Consider the following 16,437-nt stretch of genomic DNA (forward strand, 5'->3'; position numbering starts at 1 on the left):
CACATCGAAGAGATTTTTTTAAACAAATTTGTACAATATAGACTATTAATTCCTTTACAGCTTATTAGTTTAGAACTGGCTATTCCAACCTACAAACCAGTCAGCTGTCTGTCTTTTAAAACTAAGTCTCAATTGAAAAATTGGTGCAATCACAGCGAAGTCCACAGAATAGTTGGATTAAGTGTTTCCATGTTAATTAAGACCAAGGATCTGTGATGAACAGAAAGGGGCTCAAGCACTTAAAACAAAACAAAACAAAAAATCAGGTTTTCTACCTGGGGTGAATATTAACTGGAATATTAACTTAGAATTCCAACTTTCATCTGGTGTAACAATAAAGTTGTTTGACATCTGGATTTTTTCCCAAAAGATAAAAGATTTAAAAATAAGTTCTTTCTTCAAAACAAGTAACCTCAGCTCTGTTACTCAGGTTGCTAACAGGCCATCAGTATATTATTTCTGTTGCTGTCTAGGAGGTAGGGAGGTAAGGCCTCAGAAGGGAGAGCAGTTGTAAGACAGGGAGCCAGCTCTGAAGGATTGTTAGGTCTTACTGAGCTGCATAATCAGACCTGTTTAACAGTGCATTCAGGAGCAGCAAAATCAGTGGGCTATGCTAAACTGAAGACACTGGAAACTACAGTACTTACTAGGGAGGGAACAGGAATATTTGTGGAGGAGTCTCTTGATTCCTGACACCTACAAAGGCTTTGACCTGAAATCTGGCCATCTGGACTTAGAATGCAGAGGTAAAGTGGCTGCCTCCGACAACTACTTCATGGAACTATTTGATCCCCTGAAAGAATTTAGAGGTTAATGATGGAAAGAAAGCATAAGTATTTCTAATAGCCCCCTTAGAGGTGCCCCTCTGCTTTCCAGGGTCATGACTGGTTCTTCCAGTCTCACTTAGCTGCATAGTGAAGGGTAGTGGTTTTATCCAGGAGGGTGTAGCGGGTACATCCTCCATAGGAACACATAGCTCCTTCTGTGCCTGTTGAGCTGTTCCAGCAAACACCACTCAAACCTTTCAAGCTATGTCAGTGATGTAAAGACCCCTTGAGGCTCAAATCATGATTTAGAGAATGCTTTGTGCTGACCTGCCCAAAAGGCTGAGAAGCAACCATGGGCATAGTCCAGCCTAATTCAGCACCTTCCAGTGCCTCATACACTGTCCTGTGTGTCTGCTCCCCAGGAACTTCATGAGCAGTGAGGTGAAAGAAGAGCAGGGTTCTTGGCCTAAGTTCCTAGGCTTTCATAAGCAAATGTAAAACCAAAGAAGAGGAAACTATTAGAATGGTTTCCACCGGCTGAAGTGAGGATTAGAAGCCAAAGCAAACACCCATGGCCTCTATTTCTTTTTCCTCGCAAGCCAAGGTTAAAGATGGTGCAGTCAAACCCAAAGAGAAGCAGCAGAGATGACCCACACACCACCAGCTCTTAGGGATTTCCCAGCAGTTTGGGGTCAGCCAGGTCAGGGGACTGATCATTTCCAACCCCAACACTAATACAAGTGACTCAACCTAGAAACTTTTCTATAGTATTTAGGCTTAATTTCTCACCAGAAATCACTCTGATCCAAATTCTGACCTAGGAAATACTATTGGTCTGGTTAATGTATTTTTTGGTCCATAGAAACAAATGGATTTTAGGCAATGTAGTGGACTTAAAACACAGAAATCAGAAATTTAAATCCAGATGTGCTGGGTGGGGAAAGGAACCATTTCCAGCAGTACTTGTGATTGATGAGGCAGGAGGAGTGGTGTATGGGATGTGTGAAATGTGTCTTAGGTTCTCGGGAAGGGAGGAAGACATGGTCCAAGTTCTGGAAAGTCCTCTTCATTGATTACCATCACCACACAATGATCAGAGAAGCAGGCATTCACCCATGTGATCTGAATCAGTTCCTACTGGCTTTGGGCTCTGCCACCTAAGAGGTACACTCCATGGCAAGACAGGTATGCCAGGCACCTCTGCTTGTCTTGGTCTTAAGAACACTGCCAGTTTCTCAATAAACTGCCTTTGTGCATCGGACCAACCCTGAGCCCAGACACTGTGGGCTATGTCCCATAAGGCACTGAAGAAACCAATGATAGCCCTCAGGACCGGAAGACGTGCACTGCTCGGATGACGTACTGCCGGCAGATAGGACATTCGTTCATGCGTTTGCCACACTTGGTACAGGTCACCATGTGGCCACACTCCAACAGAACGCAGTCAATGGGTGAGTCCATGCAAATCTTACACAGGTTCTCCTCCAGGCTAGAAGGCACTGCTCCCCCTGGACAAACAAGGCAGGAAGAAAAGATTATGTCTCAGTGTATGAGGGGCTGTATGGAGCGAATCCTCAAATCCACACTTCCCTCAAATAGAGTGCCTTAAAAAAACAAAACAACAAAAACGCCACAGTAACCAAACCACCTCCAGCTGCTTGTTGAGCCTCCACTCCTGCTAAGAAAAGAGAGGTTTGAGGGTATACTCTCAGATCAAAAACATCCAGGACTAAGAACTAAGGAATAGTTCAAACTTAAACTTAGGACAAGGAAGACAATACAATGAATGAGCTGGGCTTAGTACCACATCCAAGGCAGAATGTACAAAAAAGATAAAATTGGTCCAGAAAAGTTGGGATATAAACAGAACTGTAATGAATGACTGACTCATGAGGAATCATAAGTCTTATCTATAAACATAGCCCCAATTTAATAAAGCTGAGAATCATGTGGGAGCCCATGTGAAAAGACCTCCTGATAGAGAGGCATGAGCAGACATGCTGTTCCTTTTCTGTGCTATAATCATTAAATTTTATTCCTATCCAACTGCTTATCATACTTCATGATAATTCACTTATCTCCCACAGTAGACTAAGAGCTTCTTAATTCAACTTATTCAATCATAAGCTTAGCATTTGCTTTGTGCTCTGAGGTCAGATACTTATCTTTGAATTCCCAAAACATGAATCATATGGTATGTATTCTTTAAACATCTGGCAATGAACGTTCTGCCCAGGGAACGATAACTGCTCACAGTGACTAACAGCCTACCATGTGTCAGGCAGGGTCCTAAGAGCTTTCTGTATTAACCCAGTGGTGGTAAACCAGGTTTTATAGATGAGACAACTTGGGCCAGAGTGGCTTGCCCAAGGACACAGGGCTGCTGAGTTAGCGCACATTCAAATCAGAGGGGCTCATGGACACATGGCCTCCTGGACAAGGGCAGAGACTATTAAGACATCATTAACTGTCCAGTACTCAGTTCTCAATAAATACTAACTGGCTTATGCTAGTGGTGAATACAGCTACTAGTCTAGTTCAGTTGAGAAAAACCGTATCAGCAGCTCACCGATCTCCAGTGTGTCAAACTAGCCTAAACTACGCAGCCATAAGACACCTCTCCCACCTGGACTTCTCAGGTGGAATTCTCCTTTATCTGTTGCTTCTAGACTTTTCTACTCTGGATTAATTGAAAATGTCAGGTCATTGAATACACAAATCTTTGTTTATTGCTAGTTTGGTGATTCTGGAGTATTTTCATGTAGCTATTCAAATATAGCTATGTATGAAATACACATCCAGTCAGAGAACACTTCCCACAGGAGGTGGCTGGCTGTGAGAGTTCACCCTAGTTAAAGCCCCTTGTAGCCCTAATACAGAGGTTAGAAAGGGACCCGCATACCTAAAACAAGCTTGAGTCATTTACAGAACTTCAGTCACTCATACGTTCACTGAGGAGAGACAATAAATGCATCAGCTCAGTGGACAGCATTCTCCAGGAAATGAGAAGAAAAAAGGATGGTGCCAAGTAGATTAATCTGATCTTGGTATTATCTGAGGTGGAGATGGAAGGAGGGGTAACCCAGATAGTGACAGGGACAAAGGAAAAGGCTCAACTCTGCCCATTCTGCAGAGTTGACCATTTTACTTAGGAAAATTCAGAATGTCTTCTGAAAAAATGTTTTAAAGTGCTCTGTAGGCTGAAACACTACTGAGAATAGTTGTGGGGAGTTTGCACCCACATTTCTCAAAGATTTCATAAGTATACAACACATGCGGCGTCTTAGACTACCAGGGTTCTACAGTGTGCTCCGAGGATGCCCCAATGGTGCCCTTTAACACACAGGTGAGTGTTAAGGTAATCAGGCGGGGATATGCATTTGGAGTGCACAAGGCATTCACAGAACACCTCTGCTTCTCCCGAGCAGCTCTGTCTACCATTCAAATAGGGCTCGCTTGGCTCACCACCCCTCTTTTCGGTTTTGCTGGCAGACACTTAAGTGGGCTAAGTGCAGTACTGTATAAGCCTTTAATTTCAGCACTTGGAAAGCAGAGGCAGGTGAATCTCTGAGTTTGAGACCGGTTTGGTCTACAAAGTTGAATTCTAGGGCAGCCAGAGCTACACAGATAGACACCATCTTAAAAAACAAAAAACAAACAAACAACAACAACAACAACAAAAAAAACCCAAACGCTCAAATAACCTCTCTGAACGTGTAGACTCTCCCCAGACAGACTGACCATGGTACTCCTCACACAGGGCATCTGCTCCAAATTAGCTAAGTCCCTAGGCTGCTGTGGCCATCCTTTATAGCAGTGGGGCAAGGAGAATACCTGATTCTGTGCTTTCTGTAAACACATATGCCTACAATTCTTAGACTGGGAACAACCAGCAGGGTTGCAAACAGGAAAACAAAACTGCTAAGAGCCTTAGCCCATCCTTAACAAACGATCACGTACCGTTTTGGTCGTCATCACCAGACACTGGAAAGGAAAGGAAAAGATATGTAAATGCGGGTGTGACAGGACAAAGGCAGTCTCCACCACCCTGCTCCACTTCTCAACTCCGGGCAGCTCTGGGCCAAGAATGGGACCTGGCTGGAATCTGGACAGGCAGGCAATCACCCACTCTGTGTACTGATAACTCACATGGAGCCCCTGATGTTCTATCTGACAGTGACCACTGTGTCAGATGAAAGGTCACTTCATACACAATATCCTTTAATATTGCCTCTGAAGCCATCGTTGAGGTAAAAATGAATGAAGAATTAAGTATTTCAATGAGCCAAGGGTTCTGTCAAAGCTCCCACATGTTATTGCCAGGCATTGTGGTACATGCCTATAATCCCAGCACAAGAGGCAGAAGAAGGACCATGAGTTCCAGGCCAGTCTGAGCTATGTATCGGGAGCCTGTTTTTAAAAACTACAGGGTGGGCCGGGTGATGGTGGCGCACGCCTTTAATCCCAGCACTCGGGAGGCAGAGGCAGGCGGATCTCTGTGAGTTCGAGACCAGCCTGGTCTACAAGAGCTAGTCCCAGGACAGACTCCAAAACCACAGAGAAACCCTGTCTTGGAAAACCAAACAAACAAACAAACAAAAAACTACGGGGTGGTGTTATTGCACACCACCGATCTCAGCACTCAGGAGGCAGAGGGTGGATCTCTGTGAATTCGTTCTTTGTTCCTGATCTACAAAGCGAGTTCCAGGATAATCAGAACTCTTACACACAAAGAAACCCTGCCTCAAAAAACAAAACCAAAAACCACAAAGAGGAGGAGCAGCACCAGCACCACAGGACAGGGTACACACTTTTAATCCCAAGCACTTGAGAGACTCTGTGAGTCTGAAGCCAACCTAATCTCCTGCCCAGCCAGGGATACAGAGTAAGATCCGGAATTAAACAAATAAACAAATCTACTCCCAAAGTCTTTGGGACTCTACCAAGACTCTTGAAATAATCTCAAAGAGAAGAGAGACTTCCTTGTTAGGCCCCACGTCTACAACCAGTGCAGTAAGACTTCTCCTAACTTGGTAAATCTTCAGTTATTCAACTTTATTAGAGGAAGGCCTGAAGCTTGGCTTTAACCATTTATCTATCATTACGAGGGATCAAAATGCTCAAATAACTAAATCAGCTGGTGATGAGAAATGTCCAGCACAAAATGGCCAAAGGAAGGGTGAGGCGTGGAGCTCAGTGACAGAATGCCCACTCAGCACGTGGAAGAAGACCCTAGGTTTGATCCCCAGCACCAGGGGAAAAAGTTCAAGCTATTGCTAGTATGCTGGGGATGCTGTCAAACATGTTTCCCTTCTGCACTTAAGAGAAAAACATCTACAATGAATTAGTGTGAGGACAGTGTAAAACATTTAAAATGACACCACCATGCTTTAGGAAGTGAGCACAAGAAAAAACCCAAGCCCACTATATGCTAGAATTTGCTTTCCAACCCAAAACTGATTTGAATTAAGTGGTGTTGGTAGTAGAAATGAGTATGGAGTGTGTGTTGTGTGGCAGGAAGACATTGGGCTTGGGAAATCCTTAGTTCAAATCTTGGCTCTCTAAGTAATACTAATAGAGTCTATTATATAGGCTGCTCTGAAGATTAAATTGTGTATTCAATACGTGTCTCTGGTTTTGGTAGTTGAGAAGTACAAATGTGTAGGCTGGTTTCCTCTGAGATCACATCAAGTCAGTTTGATGCCATCACATGTGAGATGGCAGCAAAGAGCTCTCTGTTCAGTCACCACCCAGACAGCCCCTCACCCAGGTGCTGGAGTCCTTTCTGATCCTTGTACAGTCGAGTTACCCTCTCCATCAGTTCCCACTTCTCACAGCAGCCCTTATAGTTGACAAAGTTGCGAGCCAGAATCTCCTTCAGCTGTCGCACTGTCAGGCTTTCAATATCCTCCAGGTGGGTCAGGTCAGACAGTGAGGCCCTCCGGCCTGGGACGAAGCTGTCCTCTGAGCCAATGGACTGTAATAACAAAGATGTGATTGGTTGATTCAGTTCTTGTGTTCTTTAAGCTCTTTTCAAGGAACCCAGAACACCCATCAAAATAGACTGGTCTTTCCCTGCCAGTCATGTTGTCTTTGTACACTCACACATCAGAACTACGCATACAAGGAGCACTAGTTAGTTGGCCAGAGGGCCCTGATGCTCAATGTTGATGACTCCACTAAATACTAGACATTATTTTTCAAATTGTTTACCATCTTGGGCCTGTCACCCCTCCCCAAAGGAGAGACAACTCTCCTGACACACAAGGTTCCTGTGGAAAGTAAATGAGGCAGTACAGGAAAACCCAGGTATGGTGCTGGCCTTTCTCAGTACAGACCTCCCCGGCAGGATTCACCTAAGCTCTATGGCCCCTCAGAACCATGCTCTTCACCGGACCCTTGTGCTGCTAAAGCATGAAAGCCTCATCTACTTCCTTTCCCAACAGTGGCTACTGCACCCTGGGCACACAGGACAAGAACAAGACTTTCACAGAAGCACTCTGAACATGCCCTCTGGCAGTTCTTGGAAAGCCAGAGTGGGCCAGGAGGTTCCCATCCTCCATTGTGGCAGGCCTCACATCTGCGCACTCAGACTGACAGCAACAAATGTTAATCTGGAATGCTATTACTAAACTCAAGGAGTTCAGGACTGTCCTCATAAACTGACCCTTCTTGTTCCACCTGAGTCTGCTGAGGGTCCTAGGAACATCCCAAGAAGACCAGGGAAAGAACAAAGGCAAAGGCACAGACCGAGCAGAGGCCCCACCTGGGTCTCATCCTCGGTAGGTACTCTGGCTGTGCTCTCCAGGAAGATGGGCTCCTCGTGGTCCTGAGACACATGGCCAGTGGCCTGTGGGAAGAGAAAGGTGCCATCACATCCACAGAGATGTCCCAGTGACTTACACAGCATGGGCCCCTTTCAATTCATATAAATGTCCAAATTGTATTCCCATCACCCCCCAGAAACCAAGGATCCCAAAGAAGTTCTACAAATGCCTGCTTTCTAATAGCAACTCTTTCAGGCAGACAAACAATACAAATAGATTTCAGTGGATGGAGACCTGCATCAAGAACAAGGGTGCTTGTCAAGCGGTGATGGCGCACACATGCCTTTAATCCCAGCACTCAGGAGGCAGAGGCAGGAGGATCTCTATGAGTATGAGGCCAGTCTGGTCTACAGAGCTAGTTCCGGGACAACCAGGACCACACAGAGAAACCCTATCATAAAAATAATTACAAACAAACAAAAAAACCAAGAGTATTCTAATTCTGCCCACCGGTAAGGGTGGCATTGGCTGCCACATATTACTAGTTTGCTCTCAACGTGGACAGTTGAAGCAAAAGTTTCTCTCTACCACATTATCTTCAGAGATAACTGTGTCTCTGAACACTATGTCAAATGTCCTCCCCACATCTTCCATCCATTACCTGGTTCTGCCTCTGAACTCATGTCTACTAGTTTTTCCAAACACCTCATTCACATCCTTAACATAAATCTTCCTGGCCTCAACTGACCATCACTACCCCAAGGCACACTCTGCAGTATCTCACATTCTAGAAATGTGTTCTAACTAGTAGGACATACCTGTAGCTGCTTAAATGTGTTTCATGAATTTAAGAACCCAACACCCTAAGACTACAGAACACAATGGCTCAGCTTCGTTCCAGTCTATTCAGCATTCTAGCTTCCCGAAAGGGCTCACTTTTGCCAAGAGTGGTCAGAATTGTGACTTCCTAACTCTATTAACCACTTAAACAAACAAACTACTTTTGCCACAAACTCCCACCTAGTTCCTCTTCCTTCCCAGCTGCCTCCAGGCAAAGGGCCTATGTGAGCTCTTAATAAAAGATGTGCCTGCCGGGCGGTGGTGGCGCACGCCTTTAATCCCAGCACTTGGGAGGCAGAGGTAGGCGGATCTCTGTGAGTTCGAGACCAGCCTGGTCTACAGAGCTAGTTCCAGGACAGGCTCCAAAGCCACAGAGAAACCCTGTCTCAAAAAACCAAAAAAAAAAAAAAGACGTGCCTGAGTTCCACATCTTTAATCTCTGCATTCAGGGGGCAGAGGCAGGCCGATTTCTGAGTTTGAGGCCAGCTTGGTCTACAGAGCTAGTTCCAGGACAGCCAGGGCTACAGACAGAAATCCTGTCTCCAAAACCAAAAACAAAACAAGGACACAATTTGGGAAACTAAAGTAACCTGACAGCTCTAGCCATTCATCAAGAGAAGCAAACAATTACAATGGAAACAAAAAGCAGAGCTCAAAACATCCAAGCGATGACAGGAAGTCATACATATGGAGAGGCAGCCAACAGTGTCTTCATCAACATCTCTGGCTTCCTACTAGTGTCATGGAGATATGGTACCCACGGCCACTCAGGTGCTGTCTGTCACCTTGGTGTTACTTTGGGGTCTTCCAGAGGCTAATCTGTTCCTGAGTACATAGTTTTTGAATGTCTTCTATTCCCTAGAAAGAGCAACTGGAATTCATACTGCAAATATCTTCCCAGTTTGCCTACTGGGTAAATAAAAACCTATGACTAGTATCTATCTGTCCACTATTGTGCTCATTGCACACACACTTCCTTCCCTAGCAAATACAGAACCCTGGTAGGCTAGGGCTAGAACTGTAAGATTTGCATCATTGCTTGCTGTGGTGTAGCATATAGCCTTGCCCAACTTCCCCATGCCTGTTTCTCCTGTTTACAAAGTTCAGGTATCACCAGAACAGAAGTAAACTGACACTAACTAAAGTTCTCTAAAATCTCAAGTGGAAAAGTACCCAATAACATACAATACACTGTATGCCTGTTGGTGTAAGAAAATTCTGGTTAGTGACAAAATGGTAAGTTTATCATATTACACTGAAAATCTCCTGAAGGTCTGTTCATTCTCCAACCCCTCCCCTTCCTCTTTTGAGACAGAATCTCATGCCTTGAACTCCCTATGTAAAAGAGGCGAGCCCGATCCATGTGCCTCCATCTCCCAAGTGCTGGGATTAAGGTATGCAGCGCCTTACCTGACCTGTATGAAGGTTCTTCATGGAAAAAATACTTACTCTGATTCCTCTCCTTGTTCACTACAAAGACCTGAGTGCTCTAAAAATCCAAGCAAAAAAGAGATGTATAGCAAGAGGTAAAACCTCCCCACAGACCAGGAGCCAGAGCTTAAGAAAGCATTAATGACCAGCTGCTTTCATGTTGGCCTTTATATGTGTTAAGAGCTGAATAAGTGCCAGTCCTGGCAAAGAAGTTGGCCATAGACAGAGGCACAGCCTTCCATGTCATCTGTGGGAGAGGAGCTGCCCCTCCTCAGCAGAACTCCATAGATATATGGTAGTTGAGCCTCTCTGCAACCTAGCGAGTCCAAAGAGGTCTCTTCCATTGGTCTAGGCTCAAAGTGTACCCCAAGGAGTCAGAGACAAGATAATTGTGGGGTTGGTGGTATAGCTCACTGGGAGAGCCCTTTGCCCAGCACGCTTAACAGCAAAAATAAAAAACAATTGGGCGTGGTAGTGCACGCCATTAATCCCAGCACTTAGGAGGCAGAGGCAGGCAGATCTTTGAGAATTTGAGGCCAGCCTGATCTAAGAAGCAAATTTCAGGTCGGCCAGGGCTGTTACACAGAGAAACCCTCAAGAGAGGTGGAGGGAAGGGAGGAGGAGGAGGAAGAGAAAGGAAAGCGGAAGGGAGGGAAGGGGAGGAAGAAATCACTGGACATAGAGTCCTGATCAAGATCCTAATCTCACAGTGCCCATGCCCTGTAGCTCGCAGCATCGGTGAGGGACTTCTATAGATCTGGGTGACACCAACACTCCTGACGAACCCAAGAGTGGGTATCCTGCTCAGCTCCTCTATCACGGGCTTCCCCTGTGTACTACAGACTGCATGGTCAGCCTGCCTCTCCCAGCTCACCATTAAACAGCTCCCACACTGTGACCAGGGCAGTAGCAAGGCCCCTTCGCAGGGCTTCCCATCTCTCCCCTCCCTGCCCAGTCAGGACAGACCAGTCAAAAGGGTAGTAAGCTGGAGGGCAAATTTGAAACAAACTAGAGAAGTAATTGTGACTTTCTTCAAAGTATTTCTGAAGCAATGAATTTTTTTTTAAGTCTAACTAGGGTATTAAGGTATTACAAATGAAATCCACAAAAACATGGTACCAGGCCTACCATCCCCAAAGTCAAAACATGAGCCTAATGACCAAGAAACATCACTTCCAGAACCAACAGGCAGAAAAGGCTTCACACCATTCCCACAATGCAATGGGAGAGGAAAATGAGCCCTGGATCAGCCACAGAGGTGAAGAGACTGCATGCAGGTCCCTACCTGGTTTTCCTGAGCTGGAGCTAGGGGAACAGAGGTGGCTTGTGCAGGCGAAGAAGGGAGGCCAGGTGAGGTAGGAGGCACTGTGCTGGCGTGAGGCTGGGTCAGGAAGGCCTGCTGCTCAGGGAAGTCCTGGGTCAGCGTGGGAGCATGAGTCCTGTTCGCCTCAGAGATCACAGGCTGCTGGCCAAGCACCAAAAACACCAGCTCTTCTTTCTCCCGGCACATTTCAGTAGAGATGTCATGGAGGCTGAGATAGTCCCTCAGGTCCTTCACCTTCATCTTCATGAGTTCCTCCCGCTGAAAGGCCGTGGCTCGGAACCGTAGGCAGAGGAGGCAGAGGCGTGGCCCATTCCCCTCCTGGCTTGAACAAGTCAGGCAGAAATTTTTCTTACAGTCCAAGCAGGTCTGCTGCTTAAGCAAGAGACAGAGAGAGGAAAATGTCAACTCGGAAGAACAAGGCCACCAGGGTCAGTAGGACCTCCTCCCATAGCTCCTGCTCTAGGCAACTGTTCCCTATAACCAAAGTGTGAGCCACACTGCAGTTTTCAGATTAAAGGCCACTTGGAGGTGGCAGACCACCTGTGTCTGTACCCACCAACAGGACACCTGACATTTATACACTATGCATATATAATCATTTACATTTATAATTTTTCATTTAAGGCTTATGGAAGTTTTGTTCGTTGGGTTTTTTTCCAGAAAGGATTTCTTTGTGTATCCCTGGCTGTCCTATAACTCCACTCTATAGGCCAGGCTGCCCTTGAACTCAGAGATCGGCCTGCCTCTGCCTTCGCCTCCAAGTGCTGGGACTAAAGGCATATGCCACCACCGCCCAGCGGCTTATGTGATTTTTAATCAATAGTGACACCATATTTAGAATAAAAAAGCTCTGTCTTTTTATTCAAGTCTCCATTTCAAACGCCATTCAGAGTATAGGTGTGTTACATTGGCCTCTCAGGCACTCAGTTTCTCTGCCTGTAAAAAGCAGTGAAAACAGGTCATTGTGGAGATGAGGAATAATGCACCGAGGCACACCTGAGACATAATGGGTCCTAAGGGGAGGAGCTGGGCTTCAGTCCCTATCTGTCTTGGTTTTCAGTGCTTGAACCCAGGCCCTTTTGCAAGTTAGGTAAGCACCCCGCCACTGAGCTACATCTTTAGTCTTTGGGATTTTGTTTGTTTGTTTAATTTGTTGTTGTTGTTGTTTTTCAAGACAGCGTTTCTCTGTGTAGCCTGGCTGTCCTGGAATTTACTCTGTAGACCAACTTGGCCTTGAACTCAGAGATCTGCCTGCCTCTGCCTCCAGAGTGCTGGGATTAAAGGCCTGCACCACCACTGTCCAACCAGCCTTTGTTTTTGAGACAGGGTCTCACTACAGGCTCAAATTAGCCTCCATTACAGATTACGACAATTGTTACCATCCCCAGCTAGCAGCTACTGTTAATACTGGTATCAACAGAATTTACTGTGATGTGCCAGGCATTGGTGGCGGCGCACGCCTTTAAACCCAGCACTTGGGAGGCAGAGGTAGAAGGGTCTCTTGAGTTTCAAAAAAGCCTGGTCTACAAAGAGAAACCCTGTCTCAAAAAAAAAAAAAAAAGAAGAAGAAAAGGAAAGAAAGTATTATAATGCTACAATAAGACCTGGCTTATTTCATTCTCAAATCCCCTTAAAAAGTAAGTATTAGTGTTCCTCCCCAATTTACAAAGAGAGAAACCAAGTACTATATTCAAGGTCAGATACTAAAGTCCAGCCAGGATTAGTCAGTACCCTCTCCACAGAGACTGTTCACAGGTGTCCCTGCTCCGGCAAGGCCATTCAGAGTGCTGGGAAGTAGGTGGTACACGAGATCACTTCGAGATAAATATTTGGATAGGATGAGGGACTGGGATGCTAGCTTCTCTCCTTTATGAAAGCACACAGTGTCTCAGTTTAGAGACAAGTGTGACTGACTCACAAGCTGGCACTGCCTGGTGCAGCTCTTCCCACAGTCACAGACGGCACACCAAGGGTGCTCAATCTGCAGGCTGTGCAAGTTACAGTGACATTTGACTGAGCTCTGCTCAGCCAATGACAAGTCACTCTCCCAAGAGCTCATTCCTCAACACCTGGAGAGCCACCTACTCAAGGGCACCTTTTCAAGAAGTTAGCAGCAACTTTCCATTTCACGTTCCCTTAAATGTTACACCATAGGTGGGCATTACCAGTACAGACGGGACAGTTGTTTGTGGCCTGCCCCTTCTCTCCAGGACTGGGAACCTGAAGGATAAAGGGGACATACCTTACTTGTATTCTCTCTACAAGTCTTGGCTGTTGTCTGTGCTTTGAACCCAGTGAGCATGTAGAAAATATTGACCACAATGAGAGACAAACAAACAAAAAATAATGGTGGGATCCATGGGCAATTCAACTACTTCTAAAATACTGCACCAATATTATCTTTCATCATCCAAACCGGACCCCCTGCTGGGATGCTGCAGGCCACGGTGGCTTTCCTCTTGTCTGACTATATGCTGTACTCTGCCTAGACCTGTCTGTCCCACTGCAAGCTCTTCATCCCTGTCTGTCTGACCAGACAATGCCTGACACCAGCTAGATTTCTGCACTTATTTTCAATGGGGGAGGAGGGCAGTTTTAGTCATCCCCATGCTCCCAAGAACCTAGGCCTGTTACCTGTCATCTTGAACTTGATGCTCTGTGTATAGTCTGAGATCTGAGTTTGATTCCTGATTCTAGTACTTAACCATGTGTTAGTGAGGTACTGTTTAACTATGTTGACGTCTCTTGCTGCTTACCAAGAATCAATCCCCCCCCCCCCCGACAGGATTTCTCTGTGTAACCTTACAACTTGCTCTGTAGACCAGGCTGGCCTTGAACTCAGGGATCCACCTGCCTCTTTGTGCACCACCACCACCCCACTTTCTTTTTAAATTTTAAACTCTAAGACTCTGTCAGATGTAAAACAGGATTTGGTGGTTTCTAAAACTGAAATAGTTACTGTGGGGATTAAATGAAATAAACAAAAATCTAAACTAGGTGGGTGCTGGTGGCACACGTTTTTAATCCCAGTACTAGGGAGGTGGATCTCTGTGAGCTCTAGGCTACAAAGGGAGTTCCAGGACAGCCAGAGCTACATAGGGAAACCTTGTATCGAAAACAAAAACGAAACAAAGGGGAAAAAAAAAAAAATCTAAGTAAGGAATAGTGGCATACCTGTAATCTCAGCACTTGGGAGGTTGAGGCAGGATTACCCTGAGTTTGAGACCAGTTAGATTAACACGGCGAGGTAGAGGCCAGCAGACTAAGACCCTTTCTCAAAAACAACAAAATCCCAAAACAAAAGTCAAAAGTCTTAGTAAAATTAAAGGTCTAAATTAAAAAAAAAAAAATTAGCTTTATCTTATGTGCACTGGTGTCAAAGTGTCAGATTCCCTGGAACTGAACAGTTGTGAGCTGTCATATGGATGCTGGAAATTGAACCCAGGTCCTCTGAAGAGCAGCCAGTGCTCTTAACCGCTGAGTCATCTCTCCAGGCCAAAAAGTCAAAATTTTTGTTGTTGCTTGAAACAGGGTTTCATTGCATAGCTCAGGTGACCTTGAACTCACCACACCAGGTGTATTTCACCCTCCTGGCTTAAACCTTCAACAGTTCCTCTCATACAGTAGAAAGCACAGAAGAGTTACTTCCCCTGGTTTCCCACTGTCGCCATCTCATCCTCGAACCCTCCTAAGCCATTGCAGGCTACCAACCTCTCGTTCTGCAGGACATGTACTGTCTGAGGGCACAGCAAAGGAACAGCCATAGCCCAGTGCAGCCCATTGCACATGGTGTCTATGCCAGTGAGTGGGCTCCGGTTCCTCTGCTACGGTTTCCTTGTCTCTCAGGAAGCTCTTACAGGCTTCTGATAATGAGAACAAGGTTAATCTGCAGTCAGGCCTTGTATGCAATAGCTAACAGAGCCAACACCTGCCATATTTCCAACACGGTGCTGGGCCCACTTAGCCTGATTTCATTCCCGGCACTAGAACAGGGCACTTCACAGCTGGGGCAGTGGTATAGCTCGTGAGCACTGAAGCTGCTGGCTGTGTGGGAGCGGGTGCTCCAAGTCTATGCTGAGATGCTTTGCCTTCACTTGTACAATTACGCTCATTCTATGAGTACGACAGGCCTGGGACCCCAGCATCACACAGGGGGAAGCCAGGTGGCTGGCCTGAGGTGCTGGGGTCACAGCGCAATGACCCTTACCTTTCGGGTTGTGCTTGCGAAGTGGACCCCACAGGATTTGCAGCTTGGTTCCGAGCCCGTGGGGGAGGGGAAGGAGCTGTATCCAGGGTTGGAATAGGCTTGGGCCCTGGCTCCCTGTGGTGGTGGGGCCTCTTCAGGCTGTCCATCCAAGCAGAACCAGTTGCAGCAGGATGCCCACATGGTAAAGTCTGGTACAGGAGAGGAAGAGGTAAGAGTGAAGATACACCATTACTGAAGTTTTATCCCTGCAGGCACAGGTAAGGCAGGACACATCTCCACACCTGCTGAGTATGAGGTCACAACTTCAGGGGCCATGGAGGCTTGGCACCTCTTCTACCACCACAGTTAGTGTACCACCCGAGCAAAGTGGGCTGCCAGGCTGGTATAAAGGCTTTGTAAGGTAAAGAAGTTAGGACTTCTTTAATCTGAAATCTCACTTCATTAAAATTCATTTTTTTTTTAAAAAAAAAAAAAGATTTATCTATTATGTACATTTATACCTGAACACCAGGAGAGGGCACCAGAGTTCATCATGGATGGTTATGAGTCATCTGTAAAAAGCAATCCGTCATTAATGTGCTGGGAATTGAACTCAGGACTTCTGTGCTCTTAATCTCAGAGCCATCTCTCCAGCCCTAAAATTCACCTTACCTTACAATTACAACTAGTTTAACACCTACTTTGTTCAAGGGCATCACCTTGCCCTGAGGCTCAGACAGAACTCTCTGTCACACACACTGACCAGAGTGTGTGCACAATAAATGGGCAAGCCAGATGCAGTGACATATATCTGCAGCTCCAGCTACCTACCTAGTTGAGACAGACAAGGAGGGGTAATGTGAGCCTAGACAATACAGAAAGGTCCTCTCTCAAAAAATAGCATATCAACCAAACAAGCTCAAAGAAGTGTACAGCTAACATTAGAGACTGTAAGAATCCAGGTCTTCTGACTCTAAATCCAAGGTCTTCTTATACCATGCCATCCTGACTTTCCCTTCCCACCAACCTATACAAAGACTCTTACTCCACACTCCTGCTCATCTAAACCTCTAGGGTGCACTGTTCTTATTTGTGTGTATGTGTCTCTGTGAGAGCCACAAC

General features: G+C 45.8%; 1 protein-coding gene across 5 annotated transcripts in view; it reads right to left on the reverse strand.

The window, feature by feature from the left end:
• Positions 1-100: 100 nt before the first annotated feature.
• Positions 101-16,437, reverse strand: part of Rffl (ring finger and FYVE like domain containing E3 ubiquitin protein ligase) — a 65,187-nt gene continuing 48,850 nt past the window's right edge. Inside the window, exons 1-7 of one of the 5 annotated variants that reach the window (XM_057773477.1) lie at positions 15,837-15,876; positions 15,337-15,524; positions 11,091-11,501; positions 7,534-7,617; positions 6,534-6,744; positions 4,728-4,751; positions 101-2,275 (exon numbers count right to left, since the gene is read on the reverse strand). In XM_057773477.1, coding sequence (XP_057629460.1) covers positions 2,094-2,275; positions 4,728-4,751; positions 6,534-6,744; positions 7,534-7,617; positions 11,091-11,501; positions 15,337-15,524; positions 15,837-15,870 — 1,134 coding nt within the window. In that variant the 5' untranslated portion in view covers positions 15,871-15,876 and the 3' untranslated portion in view covers positions 101-2,093. Of the gene's footprint in view, positions 2,276-4,727; positions 4,752-6,533; positions 6,745-7,533; positions 7,618-11,090; positions 11,502-15,336; positions 15,525-15,836; positions 15,881-16,437 lie in introns of those variants that run through there. The other 4 variants (XM_057773478.1, XM_057773476.1, XM_057773479.1 and 1 more) reach the window with 4 other exon arrangements.

This window comes from Chionomys nivalis, chromosome 7, assembly GCF_950005125.1.
Source record: "Chionomys nivalis chromosome 7, mChiNiv1.1, whole genome shotgun sequence".
In the NCBI taxonomy this organism is placed as follows: Eukaryota; Metazoa; Chordata; class Mammalia; order Rodentia; family Cricetidae; genus Chionomys; species Chionomys nivalis.